General features: G+C 44.0%; 1 protein-coding gene across 1 annotated transcript in view; it reads right to left on the bottom strand.

Moving 5' to 3' along the window:
• NWD2 (NACHT and WD repeat domain containing 2) overlaps positions 1 to 19,038 on the bottom strand; it is a 139,325-nt gene extending 120,287 nt beyond the window's left edge. The window contains exon 1 of the mRNA XM_054582249.1: positions 18,888 to 19,038. Coding sequence (XP_054438224.1) covers positions 18,888 to 19,038 — 151 coding nt within the window. The remainder of the gene's footprint in view (positions 1 to 18,887) is intronic.
• Positions 19,039 to 19,393: the final 355 nt, after the last annotated feature.

Below are 19,393 nucleotides of genomic sequence, written 5' to 3'. Positions count from 1 at the left end.
GATGTCAGTGTGAGTCTGCTATATTTTAAGTTCCTGGGTGTAAATTCCACGTCTCATGCTTCTGTGTGTCTTTACAGAGACTGTGCAGAGTAGGGTCAATTAAACCTCACTTGTTTGTATAATTTACCTCAAGTTACCTTACTAGAAGTGTATCATTTGCTACCTTAACATAAAAAAGGTCTTATCTTTTTCTTAAAAAGATACTTAGTATTGTCATGACCATCACAAAGTATTCCTTCTTTCCCTTCTGCCTCTCCACTTCTATGGAGGCACAGAAAATTTTATAGTCAAGTTATGGATGCGCTGGACTTGGGCTTGAAATGTAATAGTTTGTTTTGGTTTGATTTTAACATTGAAATTTATGTAAATTTAAGCATTTAATGGCTGGGAGACCTACTTTGTGGCTCATTCAACCTTACAGATTCTGCAATAAACACCCTCCAGCATATTTTGACAATATAACTGTTACGGCAGAAGAGTTATGCCAAAAAACAGATGCTCTGCATTTTATTTTTTACCTTGCAGATATTATTTTGGTTAGAAAATAGTATTAAATGCCTAAAATATTAAAAGTATACTATATAAATCTAATCAGTCTTTTATAGAATTTAAATGAAAAATTAAATATTTACATGTATACATAGAATATAACTGCATTATTAAGAAAAGGGCTAGATCCTATATTTATTTTTGCTTCTGATTTTATTGCTTATACAACAGAATAAAGCTTCATTTTTATACCCTTTGGACCTTTGCAAACATCTGGTTATTGTTAAGGGCATTTGTTTTTACTTTATTGTGTGGAGCAGAGAATTTCCCAGTGCCACAACCTTAACAGCTTTGAAATGCAGATTGAAATATCTGTTTGACATATGGACACATCCAGGCAGAAACACATTCAACCTTCTTTGGCAAAAGTCTCCGGAACACTGAGTTTACTGGCTGTATAACCAAATGACCTATTTAGGGAAAAGGTCATCTGGTTGTTTTTTAAAAAATGATAAAATCAATTCCAGGATGAGGAAGGATAAAAACATCATTTTACCTAAGTGAGAGAAACTATCCAAATCACACATCCACCAAGAGTAAAGCAAGCTCTTATGAAACGCTATGGATCTATGAGGCTTATGCCAACTATTCAACCTTCTGCAAACCACTCAAATTCTCCACATCTTCCTATTATACTGGAAAGGGCTGATTTAAAAAAAAAAAAAGTCACCTATCACACCTGAATTCAGCTGGGCACTAAATTAAGTGCACAGTTACCTGTTAGGATTGGGAGTTGATACACAGATTCGAGTCTAAGTCCCACTTCTCCCTTGGTTTGAAATGATTTAGTTCAATCTGAAACGAATGGAATGGCTCTTAACTGCCTTGTTGCTCCATTCAAGAATTTCCATCTTCACCGCCATCAGATTACAACCCTGGTGCTCTCTTTAATAGCTACTTTGTTTCAGGGACACTCAAAGTGTTATTCATCTCCCTGTCCGCAGGAGCTCAGCAAATGAACAAAGGAACAAAGGCAACCTTCAATTGCTTCCAATGACCATCCAGAACCCTATTGCTAAAATCTTTTCTTCTTCCTTTGTTTTAAATAACTTAGAGCTCATTCCAGTCTATCATGCTCTTGTCATAATTTCTCTATTAAAATTTGAGAGGAACGTGAATGTTTTGTCTTCACACAGCTTGGCACACCCATTTTTCTCTCTGCTGCATTTTTCCTGGATATTCTCCTCTCCTCCCTCCTCTTATTCCTCCCTCCTCGCCCCGCCCCCCCGACCCTGCACTGCCCCCCCCCCACACACTATAATTCTACTTTCCTTTTGAATCACTATAACAAGGAGTATTAATGTATCTATCGCATCAGGCCCAGTGCACTAAGTGCTGTCCATACATTATCTCTTTAATCCTCATAGGAACCTTCCAAGTCAAGTACTATTATTAGCCCCCTTAGGACGCTGAGGAAGCCAAGGCTCAGGGAGGTTAAGGAAGAAGACACACTGCTACAGAGCTGGGGAGCCCTGACACCAGACCTAGCACTTCCTGATTCCTGAGCCACCACGCAGCTCTCTGTTATTGTTAACATCAGGAAAAGTTTTGCAACCCACACTCCCTCTGCCTCCAAAGCAGCCTGGGAGAGCAGAGGCGGTGGAGAGCCCCGGCCACACAGGACTGCTTCTTGAGTGGACAGGTGCAAGAATGAATGAGAAAGTAACTGGGACTATGAGACTCTTGGTCACCTCGGGAACCTGCTATGAAACACATGGCTTATGTGTTCTCCTTCGGGGGCATTACATTTTCCTGCTGCCATTGTAGGTTCGAAGATATCTGAAGTGTCCTGGGATCTTAGCATCTGCATAAACTGCACCACAAGGCCTTCCACTGTTCCTGATGGGGGTTGCAGCCCAGCTGCTCCTGCTGCTGCTGCTGCTGCTGCTGCTGCTGGACAGCACGATGCCCCAGGGCATGTTCACTCAGGCCTGGTGTTGATCCCTAGCGGTTTCGTAGCTGCCACTGCGCCCCCACTGCCACGACAAGGCAGTGCTGGTGGTCCCTGCCCCACCAACCTCACCATGGGCTCTCGAATTGTCGCCTTGGTGTCACCTCTCAAAGAATGTTTAACGGATTTCTAGGAGCTTTGGTTAAAGGATGTGCAGGGAGTCCACCTGGAGCTACACCAAGCAGCAGCCTGGCCACTTTTCAGTACCCAGAGACCAAGAATGACCCCACCCTCTGCCACCTCAGAGAGGATTATCTGTCTGCTCAGGTCACGGGTGTGTGGGTGGCTTTCTTCTCTTGTAGAACTCTTATTCTCAGAGTTTAGGGCACTCGGCCGCCTGCCTCCTTGACAGATGCCATTTCTATGTCTTTATTCCCTTCTGTATTTGTTCCCCGGGGCCAGGATGGCCAGGAGGTGCAGTCAGGCTCCACAGCCTCCCACCTGGGCGCTGCGGAACTGCTGAGCCCCCAGAACCACAGCTCAGATCTGTGCTAACAAACCTACCAGGACACACGTACCCAAGTGAATGTGGACATCCCTTTTCTTTCAAGAATACTGGAAATAATTTTGAGGTTTCACTTTTAAAATTACATTGAATCAGTGAATGAATATACTCCCAAAATAAATCGTGATAATCCTTATCTTTTGTGAGTAAAGTTGGTTTCTGGAGCTAAGTCAAGATATTACAGCGAGAGAACACACCTGCCCTGTAGGATCTGGCTTCCGTGAGCCCTGGGATCTCATTTCCTGTCCAGGCTGATGCTCAGCAGAGACACACCACACTGGCTGCTCATACACAGCGTCTGCACTGGTTGGTTGCCACGTGGGTTAAAATTTTGTAAACACTGCACTCTCTCCATCTACTCTCTACCACGCTGACCTTGTAGCTCCTGGGACATCTGGGGCATGATCTGCCTCAGGGCCTTTGCACTTGCTGCTGCTTCTCTGTACTTATGTCTTGGCACAAATGCTTGGCTCCCTTCTTTACTCGGTTTACGTCTGTTTTCAAATATTATTTACCAGACATACCTCCTGACTGCTCATTACTGTGAGTGAGAAACTCTGCCCGTTATTCTTTCTCCTTACCTTCTATTTTTCTTCACGATACGTATCATCACTTCCACAAACTTTACGAACAAAATTTATTTGCTTTTTTACATTGTGGTTCCTCCATCAGAATATGGTGTCATGATGGTAGGGGGCAATGTGCATGTTAAATAAACATAGTTATCTAATATGGTTTATTTCTACAACCCTCAGGACGTAGAACAATGTCTTGCTTGTAGAAAGCCCTCAGTAAATATTTGTTTAAATGAGTGCTGTGAATTTCTGACTAAAAACGGGTTCTGGCTGTAATGTAATAAAGTACGTCTATTCTCAGGGCTTGTAAACTTACTTCTGAGGATAACTCTGCAAGGGCACTTTTTAAAATGTTTGTAATTGTGGCCTCCTAAGGTGTCAGCCTTGACAGACAGTAGGAAATAAACATTCTGGCTTAATATAATAAACAGAATATAAATGTTTTCTAATTGTAGTATCACGTCACACATCTTTCCTTGTCCTACTGAGTGGGCAACAAGGACAATGCTGGAAGATGAGTATTTCTTGTTTTTTTAAATGACTGCCAGTTAGTTGTGCCAGGTTTTATGTCACTTTTTTTTAAAAATCTCCACCCAAGGATACGCTTATTGATTTTAGAGAGATTGGAAGAGAAGGAGAGAAACATCGATGTGAGAAACACTGATCAGTTGCCTCCCGCATGCACCCCAACAGGGACTTGAACCCGCAACCCTTTGGCCTACTGGATGATGCCCCAACCGGCCAGGACTGATGGCACTTCTTTACTAGCTGAGTTGTCGTCATCTTCCAGGTAGGGAGATAATGGAGCTAATAATAATGATAACAACCCTAGTTACATTTAATCAGAGCTTTTTATATGCCAGGCAGGTAATAAACATTTCACAAGCTTCACCTCATTTAAGCCTCATAAGAATACGATGATATTTTCAATTTTAGAGTAAGCAAATCTAGGGTTAGAAAGCTTAAGTAATTTGCTTAAGGTCACTGAGTCAGAAAATGGCACAGAGCAAGGTCTCGAACTCAGCCGTTTCCAACTCCACGTTCTGAACCTTTCAGCTCTTTCTTCCTGGTCCCCATGTGCATCATGTGCTGCGTGTGCACGCACAATGGACTGTGCCACACAATTCAGGGGAGAGACTCAATCCTTTCTGTCTAGGAGTTCGTGTGCAACCACCTTCTCCAAGAGCCCAGTGATTTTATCAACCTCAAATCTCCTTTGTAGACCTACAGAGGCCCTTTGTGTTTATTTCACCCTACTCACACTCAACAATTTTAATATTGGACACTTGGGAAGGGTTTCTAAATCCTGAGGTTTCCCAATGAACTTGTTGTGCTGTTATATTTCCCACGTTCAAATATTCAACAATGTACATTTACCTAGTACAGTGCAGTTTCAAAGGTGCTTTCCCATCTGTTATCATGACGCACTTCTGAGCCAAGAGGACAGGTGCTATTTTTCAGATGATGGTGGAGACATGTGCACAGAGTCAGGATAAAGACCTAGACCCCAGACTTCCCTTCCTTAGAAAGAAATATAAAATAAAATGGAACTGCTGGGGAATTTCAAAGAAATGAAATACTGTAATACTGGAGTTGGGAGACGCCCCAGAAGTCTTGTTTTTCATCCACCTCCTTCTACCGGTGAGAAAAAAGGGTCCCAGAGAGAACGCCCACATGCAGAGCCAGCCAGCGACTCTGTGAGAAACACCTGGACATTGAACACCATGCTGCTGCCATCTAGTTTCAGTGCAGGACTCTCTTCTCACCTCATCCCTCAGTCCCTGCTTTCCTGGGAGTAACACAGCATTATCTTCCCCCTGTCCCTCCCTTGGTGGCTGCAGCAGAAAATGAGGCGCTGTGCTCTCGGAACACGGCTTATGGGAGCCCCTCGGGCGGCAGGGAGCCGGCATGCTGAGCGCCAGCTGGGCGGGGGAGGGCTGTGGGCCCGCTGTCCTGCATGCGCTTACTATGATTATCTGAAGGAAAGGAAATCTCGGGCTTAGCCAAATGTTCGAGGGTTTTTTCCCCCTGAGATTTAAAAAAACATTGGAAACTCCTTTTTGAATTCGGTATTTAATATATACAATCTTTTTGTCTTGTTTTTGCTTACCTTTCTTCTTTTGGAAGATTACAGTCTATCTCATTGTCAAAGAGGGAAAAAAAAGGCATCACTTTTGCAGATATCATGAGTAGGATCAAAGCAGACCGACTAGTGCTCCGGGGGCAGCCACAGCGGGTGTGCAAGCAGTGGGGGGGGGGGGGCGAGGCGGACCCCCACTTTTAACACTCTGATGACCTAAACGGTGGATGTAAATGTCCTCCCTGCCAGTGTCTGCGTTTGCCAGGTGTGGCCGTGCAGGCTTCTAGGGCAGGGGTTTCAGGTGCTACCAGGGCATCTGAGACCTACACCAGCAGAATTCTGGCATCAGCACCGCCTAGTTGTCTATCAAACATATGACCTGGGGCAGGTGCTGAAACCCCCAGTCTCATTCTTCCCTCCTGTCAAAACAAAAACAAAACAAAGACCCTATGTTGTATACCTTTTGGAATTCTGAGGGTTACATTCTGATATAGTTACAGTGAGCCCTACATACAGGGTGGGGCAAAGTATGTTTAGAGATGTTCGTATGGAAAATAATGCAATAATAAATAGTAATATAAGAATAAACTGTTTTGTGTACTCACAACTGTAAACCTACCTTTGATCCACCCTGTAGAAACAAAACGTTATTTTTTGTCTTAAAACTTGTCCCAATATATGAGTCTCTATTTTTTTTTAAGATTGTATTTATTTATTTTAGAGAGGGGAAGGAGGGAGGGAGAGAGAGAGGGAGATATACACCAACGGATGGTTGCCTTTCACACGCCCCCTGCTGGGGACCCAGCCTGCAATCCAGGCCGGTGCCCTGACTGGGAATGAATCGCTGACCCTTTGATTCACAGGCTGGCGCTCAATCCACTGAGCCACACCAGCCAGGGCACATGAGTCTTAAACTGACTCATCAGGCAATATTAAGTTATCGTGTTACAGTACTGTATAATAAAGTAACTAACATTCAGTACTCCCACAAGCTAGGGTCTCAAGAAACAACTGCTGAACGTAAGCTTGCCCTACGAGAAATATAAACAGACGGGGGAAATGAGGAGGGGGCTGTCCTCCTCCTCACCTGGCCTTCCCAGGTGTTGCTGTAGGCCCTGTTCCTGCCAGGACCGACTCTAGCTCACAAAGCCCGCCCCCATGTCCCTGTCATCTCCTGATCCCACCGCCAGTCAGTACACCACACATCTCCTGCCTGTGCAGCTGTTCGACTCCTTTCCCCGCAGGGTGACGGCGCCTCCCCCAGAGGCCAGTTGGATCCCCCAAAGGATGGTTGTCGAGACCCAGCCCTAGAGTCCCCACCCCCTGAAGCGAGCGCTCCCAATAAACCACATTCCATGCATACAACTCCCCATTTCCAAGTAGCTCCAAGCTCTGAACTTAAGAATCAAACACCTTCTGTTTTCAGACGCCTAGATTCTTGGGCCTTCTCTCTCCCTCCATTCCACTCTCAGATGTGCAGGGCAGAATCGGTGAAGAAATGAAAGATTAACCCTTTCAGATTCAACTTACCGTCCCTCTATCCCTGGTCCATGTGCTGATTCACCCATCTCCTCCCTTCTCTTCGCAGCTCCCTGGCTTCCAGCCCAAACGCCAACATTTACTGGGGCCCCTATATTGTCCCTTAGTAGAGTGTGGGCTTACAGCAACCACTACAGGCACGTTATAAGCAACTCAGACAAGCTGGGTCGTTCTACTATAATGGCCACTTGGAATGACAGCATTTTTAATCATAGATGATGTTTCTATTGAAATTTTTCTTAGGTAAAAAGGGGCTGCTTGTTTTTACCAAGAGTGGTCCTTCCCATGTTGTGAGCACCACAAGCTCTTTGGATCATCTGTGGCAAGCAAACTGGGCGTCAAGGTCTAAAAGATTAACAGCAATTGGAAAAAGGATATATTAATCTTTATGCAGATTTAAAGTATTATTGAAAGGATTCTTTCTGTGAGAAAGAAATTATGATTTTTAGTACTCGACTTTAGCGCTTTTTACATTAAAAGGTGAAAGTGTTATCTTTTTATTCTCACTGAATGTCATTTTATTGAAATAAATTTGCTCTCTATGGTTTTAAAAGTTTTTGGGCTAATTTTTAAAAACAAGTTATCAGTAGCTTCTGCTCTATTATTTAGAGATGAAATCACATTTATGTGTTAAGTCAACTTTTAAAAATACTTGTATGAGGGGGACCAAAAAAACCCCCAGAATTTATTTATAAAAAATTGTGTATTTATTCTTACATGTTTTAACTTGTCACCTTCAAAGTACTCTCCATTTGATGCAATACACCTATTGGGACATTTTTCCATGGCTCAAAACAGTTTTTGAATTTGTCAATTGTGATGCCTTTTAGTGCTTCTGTCATTTTATGTCTCACCTCTTCCACATTGGCAAAACGTTTCCTTTGAGGACTTTTTTACCCAAGGAAACAAAAAAAAAAGTTGCTAGGGGGACGATTCAGGGAATAGGGAAGGTGGAGCACGGGGGTCCTGCTGTTTTTGGTCACAACTTCTGAACACTCAGTGCAGTGTGGGCAGGTGTGGTCCTAAGTCACCCATCATGAAATGGGCAAATGCACTGGAAGAGTCTTCAAAAAAAATTTTCTGATGCTGAACACAGCTTCTCACAACAATGCCAGCTGGTACATGCCACAGGTGGGTTCCTAGAGCCCTCACACCTAGTGGGGGAAGCCTGTACTCCAAGGGGCCCACCCGCCAGAAAATAATTCCACATTTTTGAGTCCCCTTCAGTGATGTTTTATGGAGTCCCCTCAAGCTAAAAGTACATGATTATACAGGTGTCATGACTTAGGAATAATGACCTATTTCATGACACAATTTATAAAAAATGAAATTATTCAAGCTATTCTCATTCCCTTATAATCCTTATACCTCTTCTTTCCATTATTTCCTATGGCTGTTAACAAACTGATGTATAATTTCTGAGTTCTTGTTGTCTTTCAGGCATTGATGTAGGGACTTGTGAACAGTATTTCATTTATTTCTCACAATAACCCTGCAAGGTAGTTATTATCATGCCCAACTTTCAAAAGGGACAGCGGATTGAGGAGATTACATCAATACTGTACACAATTAACCAGTCTTGGTATTCAAATCCAGATCTAACCCCCAAATTCTTTGTTCTTAGTGATTAATGCACTATTAAACATGTTTTATTTTACAAATCTGATAACTTTTCTTGATAACAAATAAAAACCATTGGCTCAAAACAACAATGATCATTCATTTTCCTCTTGAATTTGCAATTTGGGCAGGGCTCCGTGCGGAAGGCTCGTCTCTGCCCATACAGCCTCAGTGGGCTGCAATGGCACGTATGAGCATGTGTGTGTGTGTGTGTGTGTGTGTGTGGGTGTGTGTGTACGCGCGCCCGCGCATATTAGAGATCCGTTTCAAAGGTGGCTCATTCTCCTGGTTGGGGTCTCTCCATGGCGTGGCTGGGTTCCAAAGAACAAGTGTTTCAAAAGACCAAAAGTCGAAGTGGCCAGTTTCTAAGAGTGTGGGCCCAGAAACAGGGCTGTACCACTTCTTCCACATTTCATTGGCCAAGAACAGCCAGAGAACCCAGATTCAAGGAGAAAAGTCATGGATTCCATGTTTCAATGACAGGTGTGCCAACAATGTGGGGCCGTGTGACAAATTTCCCACACCAGGTAAGATTTCTACTTCAGCAGTGATTTCATTAAACTGTGAAATTCCTATTTTATAAATGCTCTCATCCACCACAACTTATGAGATAAATACCTCCAAACGGCAGGTAGCTTCATGGAGGTGGGAAGGTCTGGATCTTTTTTCATTTTCCCTACAAATTCTCCCCATTGTTTTTGCAATTCCTTTTCTATACAGATGGCTTAGACTTCTGAGTACAGACTGAGGACTTTAGGGACATTTTTCTTTCCATGTCTTCTTTTCAGGGTTCTCAGCAGTTTCTCTTTTTCTTTAACATGTGATATCTCTGGTTAAGTTTATCACTTTTCATCAAACAGTGTTTCATCAAACATTGAGTTCATCAAACTCAATAGTTTTTGAGCTATATTTTATTTTATTTTTTAAAAGACTTTATTTATTTTTAGAGAGAGGAAAAGGGAGAAAGAGAGGGAGAGAAACATCAGTGTGTGGTTGCCTCCTGTGCAGCCCCTGCTGGGGACCCAGCCCACAACCAGGCATGTGCCCCGACTGGGAATCGAACCTGTGACCCTTTGGTTCACAGGCGGGCACTGAATCCACTGAACCGCTCCAGCCATGGTTGAACTACATCTTAATTAGAGAATTTTCTAGAATACTGTCAACCTAGTGTGATTTACTGAAGCTACACTCTGCTTAGCAGTTAACTAGTACGCAGGTTCTACCTTACGCAAGTAGACTGTCAGTCTATGTAACAGTTTTGACACATCTTCCTTCTTTATAAAGTGATGATTCTACCAGTTCTGTCATTTGGGCAAGAAAATTTCTCACCAGTTATTTCTTGGGCAAATTTTTCTTTTCACATGGGCTTGTCCTCGCTACCTTGGCCAAAACAAACCATAACTCAAGCCTTCTTGCTCTTTGTTGCCAACATCGCCCCATTCATTTCTCTGTTGCGCAGTGTCTGCAGTTGCAAACGCACTGCATAAACAGGACATGCACAAGCCCTCTCCCAGCAGACATTCCTGATCAATCACTGCTCTCTTTCCCACTAAGCTTGGATGTGGCCTCAAAGAAGTTGTGGTTGTAAAACATTTTAGTCAGCTGCCACTGATCAAGCAATGAGACTTCTGGGATATATACTGTTCCCTCTGTCTGTCTGGAGCATCTCATATTCCATTACAACAATCAGGTCTTTCTGATCTCTCAAATGTTGCTCTGAATGCCTTCTTTTTACTCAATAACGCTTTCCGCTGCCCAGCCCCTGCATCTATTCTCTGAGAAACCTGAAGCCACACTTCATGCTACCGGCAGTGCTGGCTGTTCCCAGTCCCTGGACCCAATAGTGACCTCAGCCAGGAAATGTCTCATCATTTCTATCCCAAGCCCCTGGGGCTCAGGGACAGATCACTGAGGCAGCAGTTCTGACTCTGGCCTTGGGTTCTAGCCCTGACAATATGCCTTGTCCCAGGACCTCAGTCCCGCCTTATGACTGGGGGCAGGACCCTGCCCTGGTTTTACTGGACGCTCCCTGTCCTCTGGCCTCCACCCCCATATTCCCCCCCAGGATGGGGATCTTGTGCCCACACCCTTGTTTTACCTTCAATCTCTGCACCCGCCTGAATCCCTCCAGTTACTGTCTGAGTAATTTCCCAAGCTCTTCTTCTGACACTCAAGGAAACTAAATTTCAGCATACGCTTTGCCCATCTGCTGAGTAACCTTTGATATTAGATTCTCTGGCAACAAATGCTTTCTCCTCAAAAGCTGTGTTCCATGTCTGCACCCCTCCTACCAGTCTCGGTGGATGTGGCTTCTTAAATCCGTAGTTGTCAGACTTCCATTCAACTCGCTTTCTGACATTTCTGAATGATGGCTGTTTTAGAATTTGGATGAAATTTTGATGTGGTCGTGCAAAGAGGCGAGCCAGGTCTGCCTATGCCACAATCTTGACCAGAAGCCCCCAAAACTGTGTTCCTCCCTTGGATCTGGACCAGCTCCCTCCAGCCGCCACAATGGAAAGGTCTATTTCTCAGATTTGATACATCTTGGTCTTTGCTTCTTGACTAAATTCGACCATCTCATGCCTGACTGGGAATCAGACTGGACAGTTTGATTCTGATTATTCAAACTGGCATTTCACGTAAACATCCCACTCACAACCACAATGCTTATACTTTTAGTAGTTGTGTTTGTCCTGACTTATAAATAGATGAGTCTAAAGACTCAAGAGAGTAGTATGTGTCTTTTACTTCCTTAGTAATTCTCTACACCAACCAGTTGGGAGTTCAGTTGTATACAATGGGTATCTAATAAATATTGCAGCTTAGAATAAAATCGGAAGGAAATATACTGAGTGGCAAGAATCTCTCTGAATGACACTACACATAATGGATCAGATTAAGCATTATGATACTTTCAATTTTGTGGTTTCATGTCTGAGTTTGATTCTGTAATCACTCTTGGAATAAGACACCTGACATCTGGGCTTTGCTCTTCTGAGTGTATCCATGTCAAAGTCTTTGATATATTTTGGATTGAAAATGAGATTTCAAGGAAGTATTTCATTAGAAGTGAGTATTATTTCATTTGAATTGCATCCAAAGCTGTATTTTATCCTTTTATTAACTTTATATCACATAACTCCCTTTTCTAATTATATATCAGCCAACTTTAATTTCTTCAATGAATCTTGTTTGATTTCTACAAAAAATATGATGGAAAAGAAAGCTTTGAAGAAGCAATACAAAGGTGCCTGTCTTTTAGTAACACCAGATTTTCTTCTCAATTTGATTGTATGTAACTCATCACCTCTGTATACTTTTGAGCCATCTACATGGTTTACATTTATTTAAATAATATGACCATTAAAAATAAAACTTAAAAGAATTTTTGAGTTGAAAATAACTTCAAGCTTACTTTATTAAACCCAATTACTTTGTAGATGAATTCCCATTACTCAGTAAGAATTGTACAATTTTGCATTTTAAAAGGTGTTTGAGAGTTTGCACTTTTTCAGTTGTCTATTGCTGCATATCACTCTACCCCAAAACCTAGTGGTTTAAAATAATGTATTATTTCTAGAGAGATAAGGTGACTTTTCCCAAGGCTGTCCAAGCACTTCTCCTATAAAAGTATTCTTATGTTGATATTTGATATGTCTTGCTTTTGTGTATAAGGTTATGTCACATATCTTACTGTATTCTCTTCTTTGTATTAAGATACTTGGCTGTGATATAATTTGGATTTTGTGAAACAAGGTATTTAATTTAAAGGATCCTGAGTAATTAAAGGATCCCACCGTGCAGAAATGTTACAACTGAAATAAATATTCATGGCAGGGGAGAAGCCTTGCTCCCTCTCACTGGAGGTCTCTTCTAGAGCCTAAGACTCCTGTCCTCTTCTTTACCTCCTCACTTGCTCTTTCCAGGCCTGGAGTGGAGGCCATAAGGGGCAACTTATTTGATTGGAAAATGCAGGGAGAATAAACCAGCAGGCGCGACGCACCTGTTCAGTGGCCGCCCCGGGGACTGACCTGTCCACAGGAAGTATGGGGTACGCGCTCCCCTCCAGGCTCCATGTTTCGTGGGCAGACCCTCTGGCGGCCCGTTAGCGTGAAAGAAGGTTTCATTCTGGTGTTTAGTACTAGGAGGCACAAAAGCTTCCTCCAGTGTTATTTTTATCAGTCAAAATGGAATATTTTGATTTCCTATCTACAAACTCTCCAGTATTTGTTCTTAGGTTAGAACTTGGGAGGTTCTGGAAGGGTGGCATTTACAAAGTCGATGTCCATCCTCAACAAGTTATCCTTATCATCACCAACCATGATTTCTAGCACTGGTTTAGCACTGTGCCAGGCTACTAGTTTACTGACTTTTCATGCATTCTACCATTTAATCTAATTATAACAAAGGTCAAAGGATGTACACACTATACAGCCTGGGGTTCTGCTGCTATCAAAGTCCGCCACCATTAATCCCTGCCCTTCCTGGTAGGCACACACCTCTCCTCAGTGGGGGGGCTATTTCTCTTTCCTGGGAATCCAGGCTGGCCTATGCCTTGCACAGACAGAAAGCAGCAAAAGTAACATTCTGGGACTTCCCAGCCCAGGCCTTAAGAAGGCCAGCAGTTGACACTTCCCTTTCCTGGGAAGCCAGTCCCCTTTAATGAGTCCTCGGCTAGACTCCTGGGGGATAAGAGAAAAACTGGGGCGAGTGAGACCTCGTGGAGGAGCCCTGAGGAGCCAGACACACAAGCGCACCCTGACTGTCCAGCCCTCCCAGGCGTAGCTGAATGCTGAGTGACTCCAGCCAACGCCTTGGGGAACTGAAGAAACTCTGCTTCTGCAGGCTGAGCCCAGCCCAAATTCCCAGACATTCAGTTGTGAGAAATGATAAATTGTTCTTTTAAGTCATAAGCTTTGGGGTACGTTAATATCCAGCAAAAGACAGCAGAAATAGAATACACACTTGCAGATGCCCTTTAAAATGGCAAATGGTGTCATTGTCATGGTGTGACAAGAACTTTGAAAGATCTGTTGATGATTTATTAAGCCATAAAATCATATCTATTTGTATATAGCATACCTGTATGGTCCTAGATGTGCTTTCTTTTAAATGTCATTGTAAATGAGCCACCTTCAAAGGACAAACGATAGTATCACCTCAAGACATCAGCTCCACTCTTATTCCAAGAGATAAAAGCTTTTCATTGAACGATAATCCCTTCCTACTGCCTGTAGAGATCACCTTAGTCCTCACGTTGCCTATTTTACTATGATGCAGAGTAGTTTCTATGCCCTGGCTCTCTACTTGTTTCTCTGAGGAGGCCCCCCCCCACCCCAACTCCTCGCTCTGAGCCCGCAAGGAGGCTTAACTCCTCCTTGGTGTCTCTTTAATGCTCTGCTCATGTTTTAGCATGGTGCTCATCACATACATTACCATCTTTATGTAAACCGCATGAAAGCAGAACCCTGCCTGTTTTCCAAGCACCAAAACAGCACTGCATATGGAGTACGTGCTTCATGCATGTTTACTTGTTGAACAAGTAAACGAGTGAATGCTCCTGCCTCCCCTGGGTTAGATACTGTCTCTTGGTTTTGAGTAGCTGTTACCACTTCCATTCATTCTCTCCCTTGCCATACAGGGGCTGGAAGCTTGAAGTTCCAGTCTTACTTTTTGCCAGGATGCCAACGCAATTCTGGTTCTGCCAGAGGGCCGTATTCCATAGCTCCATGGCAGCTGGAGGCCAAGGGTGACAGGGAAGTTCCTTGGCCACGGGCTGTGTTGGGTATAACACGCTTTCAGCCCATGTGCGTGTTTGTAGAAGCTAGCCAGCTACCCAGTACCAACTGTAATCCCACCGGTGGCTTCTGCCCTTTGAGGGATGGCTTCGGCAATTTACCTAAATGCCTAATGACGCCCCTTCATTCCTCAGACCCTTACAATGCTTTTTTCCAAGCACCTAGCTCCCCGAAGTATTACAAGTGGTTTGTTTTCTCACTGAGTTCTAACTGATAGGGCTCTATGGACCACCTCCCAGCAGGGCAGGAAAGGCCTCATTCATCTTTGCGTACCCACACCTGCGGGGTCTCTAGGTCACAGTGGAAACTACCAATAATAAAGAGACCACAAACAACAGTAAATGCTAACTTTATGTTTACTAAGTGACCAACTGTTCTAAGTGCTTTACATCTATGAGTTTATTTAATCTCCTCAATAACCCTGCAAGGCAGGTGCTATTACTGTCCTCTCTTAGAGATTAGGAAACTGAAAACAGAGTTAAACAACTGCTCAAGAAATCACAGCATTAAATGGTGGACTGATGAGTCAAACCCAGGCAGTCTGACTGTGAAGTCTGTATTTGTATCTAATCCTCTCTTCCTGCCTGAAAAAATGTTGGCTGAACAATTTAAAAATACAATCCCTACAATTTTAGAACTGATTTATTACATATATTTTATGTGCATTTATCATAAAAGACTCTTACCTTTTAAAGATGTTTCTGGGGCATAAAAACAGCTGTGTGTGTATATATACACATATATTATTTTGCTGTGCTCAATTGTATTTTTTTCTGATTACTTATAAAAATGAAAAAAAGCCAGGGATACTTGGAAATAACACTGTAGGGAAGGTAAGAAGAACCAAGGTGAAGAGTACTCATGGGTTTCATATTAATTTTGCCAGCACATCTTTCTACCTCTTGTCTGGGAACATCTGCTAAAGCAAATGGCCACTGGTTGCAGCAACTGCAGGGGAAATATTTCTTTATTCACCGTGGCTTCTGCCAAAACGGACAACAAGCTTTTCTACCGAGACTCCAACAACATGGGGTATCCAGAGAAGATGCAAAGGCATGCAAAGTAAAAAATGTACTTGGGAATTGACTGAGCATCTGACCACTGTTATTGTGGACAAAAGTACACAACCCTCAAAGATGCATAATTTTGTGTAGGGGGTGGAATGTACAAAAAAATAGGTGTTTGAGTATCTTCTTCTCCACTCCAGATGTCTGCTGATACACAGAGGGAGATCCACAAGTACAGCAGCCCTGGGCGGGGTCACCCGCTACACCTCAGGAGGGAGGTGACTTAATCTGGTGGATGCATCTGGAAGGAAAATCTGAGCACGAACAGCCCAGCCCTTTTTTCCTCTCCTGTAAGTAAACCTGTCGTTCTTCCCGGACCCTCCACGCCTTAAATGTTAAAGGGGCAACTCTGTCCACTAGTGGGGTGGGGCAGGGCAGGTCTGTGCCCTGTCTACCCACTGCTGATAAGTGACTGGGAGGGTGAGTCTGTGCAATCCTAGAGTTAAAAGCCACATTCCCCAATAAGGGTCAACGGCCCTTACCTGCCATTAGTGTTCAGAATATACTGAAATTTTCTTGAATGCTTCTAAGGCTACCTCTTGGTGGGGGTCAGGTGGGTCAGGCCAGCCATGTGCCCTTCCTACTACTCAGCTTCTCCTGGCTGTCAGGCATCAAGCATAAGGACCCCACTTGTCCAGTTATATCTAGCTAAGTCTTGTCTAGATGGATATAAGACATCTTACAGAAATCTGGCATGAACCTAGCCCTGGCCAGAGTACCAAGAGAGATGTCTGGATTCCCCTGAAAGCTCTACACTTGTTTCATTCTGCTATATGAGTTCAGGCAAGTAGCGTCACCTGCTGTAACCTCAGTTTTCTCATCTGTACAATAGGGAGAACATGCTCTGGTCCACCCTCCTCACAGGGTTTAATGGAAATCAAAATTAAAATATTCAATGAGCTAATATATGGAAAAGTAAGTTTTCCATTCTAAAGGCATGCATTATCTTTGTTACTGATGGGAAATTCCACACAGCCTTGTAAAACAATACCTATAAAAACAATCATCTAAGTGAGAGAGACCCTGGCTGGATTCTTAAAAGTATTGCTATGAGTTCAACACAAAGTAGCTTTTATTTAGAGCATAAATTGGATTTCTACTTGTAAAGGAAAGCATGAGATAATGTTCTTTGCCTTAATTTGACAGTGGAGAGGCTCTTGAGTATTGGCCAAGAATCTAATATTGGATTGTACCAAAACACACCATTTGCTTCCTGAATTGTATCCATAAAGGTCTCAGAGTAAAATGCTGCCTCTCACAGAGCAGTTACTAAGATTGCAAGTCTTCATACTCAGGTTCTAAAAAACGCCCGTCTCTGTCTTTCCTATTCGACATACCCTGCACTCTCTAACTCAGATGCAATCTCTGGTCCTGCCCCTACTGAAACTTCTTGGGGAAGCTTCTCATTTCTGATCTTTTAAGGCTGATGCACAAGCTGCTCAGCACAGTGACCGGAGGACATGATCAGCAACTCTCCTGTTTGCTTTCCTAAGATCAATATATGTTAAAGTCTTTATTTCAAGAAACTAGAGAATTTAAAGGCTCACAAGGACAGGTTTGAGAAAACTGACATTAATCTTGAAGATTAATTCGATATTTAGCTGACTCAATTTTAATTTATTATCATTGGTTTTTATCCCAGAAATTACAAATTTAACAAAAAAATTAACTTTTGATATTAACAATTTTCACTGTATTTTAGAAGCAACTTATCTAAAGAAAAACCAATTTAAATAGTTTTACATCAGTGGATTTAAATGCTTCATGAGGTTTTTCTTTCAAGCTCAGGGAACTGAAAACGTTAAGACTAACCATTTTCCAACACAATTCTCTAAAACACTTTAAAAATGTTTTAGCAATTTTTGTAATCCTTCAGCAGGCTGCATATCTCCATGGTTTTCTTTATGCAGATTAAAGTAAAAATTCTGGAAGACATATTTGAAATAAAAAGATTTTTAGAGTGTACTATAGCTTTCTAAAAATCTCCTTAGTTATTACATTCTGTATAAGTGAGTTGCAAATTGATAAAAGGCCAGTTGGTGCCTCCACCTAAAAAAGTACAAAGTACTTCTAAGAGTAATTAGAATTAGTTTCTGCTAGTATGCTTTTTTAAATAATTTTTCCCCCAAAAGTTTTGTTGTTGTTGGTCTTCTCTGAGTGCATTTACCAAGAAACCAGAGCCTTGGGTTTTTAAATGATTCTAAGCAATGATTGCTTGTCAATTTCCTTTTTTCTTTTTACTCTTCTGTCAAACTCCAGACTTGTTAGAGTGCAGAAAAAGTTCGTTTCGGATTTCGCACGTTTATTTCAGTCTCCTAAGAACTTATCTTACAACGGGGCATTTATTGTTCGGGATCAGGCAATTCTTGAGGTCTTATCCAGCTCACGTCAAATGCACCCTACTTTTTCTTCACTTACTGGGAATGAAAGTTAACTTTCAGGATGGGAACTAAAAACCAGCGAAGAGCAAGGGATTAACCTCCCAGCGCTCAGCCGCTGTGATTTGTGAATATAATAAATCAACAAGTTTCACTTAGCGCCCGACGACCAGGTAGGTATTCAGCCTTAAGCAGATACGTGGCTGAGAAGGTCAGGCTCTGGAGCGGAGAGGTCAAGCCTGGGACCTAACTGCAGAGAAGGGCTTATCCTCAGCATCCATTGCGAAACCAGCTCTCGGCTGAGCGCCCGCTGATCCCAGGACCCCACGGCTTGTTTCTTGGCGACCTCAGCGGCCTTCAGTAGACAGCGGTCTTCTCGGTCCCCCAAGGACGCGAGTCTTGGGGAACATTTCGCTTCGGCCTGAACAAGTAGCGAAGGAGGGTGTCCCTATTCGGGAACCGGCCGCGGAGAGCTACTGGTCTGCGATAACCTCGGAGAAGAAACCGCTAAAAGAAAGGGAAACGCGGTGGCAGGTTGGAGCTTCCAGAAGCATCTGCTAATGCCTGGGACGTTTCTTAGCTCGACCGAGAGGAGAAACCCAGGGGGAGAGAATGGGTGTCGTAGGGGAAGTCAGCAGGCAGAGGGGATGAGCGAGGTGAGTAAAAGTGATTCAAATGAAATTCCCACGCGCTCAGGGAAGCCAAGGCTTTAGCTGGAGGAAGGGAGCGCGGAGGACGCACGCCACACCCGGCTGTGCTGCGGGAACTCTCTGCCGATCCCGCCCTGCGGACGGACAGAAGGACAGACAAATCCGAGCGACTTACCTTCAGGGTTGGCGCTGATGAAGACCCGGACGCTGCGGCCGGCGGGCACGAGGTGAGAAGGCAGGGCGGTGAGGTTCCCGGAGAAAGCCGCTCGCCGAAGCGCGGAGTCCCGGGGGCAGGGCAGCTTGGTGCCCGCACCGGCCGGCCACATCGCCCTTAGGAGGAATAGGCGCCGCCGCCGCCTTCTGCTTCTCGAGTTCCTGCCGGCGGCTCCGCGGAACAGCGAAGTCGATCCCCGCAGGCAGCGCGGCTCAGAGCCGCTCCGAGCCCGAGGTGCCGCCGGCGAGCTCCGTGGCGCACACCACCGGCCGGCGGGGAGTGGCCATACGGACCCTCGGGCCTTTGTCACCGCCGCCTCCTCCTGCCCCACAGGGCGTCCGCCTTCGCTCTCTGCGGGGGTTCAGCGCAGCAGCCGGTGGTAGCGGGAGGTCAGCGTGCCGGCGGCTACGCGCGCGGCGCCCCTTTGCGCCAGGGAGCGCCAGCGCCTGTCGTGGAGTCCGCGGCCA

Source organism: Pteronotus mesoamericanus, unplaced genomic scaffold, assembly GCF_021234165.1.
Source record: "Pteronotus mesoamericanus isolate MK-2021 breed Mesoamerican mustached bat unplaced genomic scaffold, CSHL_Meso_final contig_68, whole genome shotgun sequence".
In the NCBI taxonomy this organism is placed as follows: Eukaryota; Metazoa; Chordata; class Mammalia; order Chiroptera; family Mormoopidae; genus Pteronotus; species Pteronotus mesoamericanus.
Note: the sequence above shows the minus strand (reverse complement) of the source record. Positions and strands in the feature narration are given on the sequence as shown.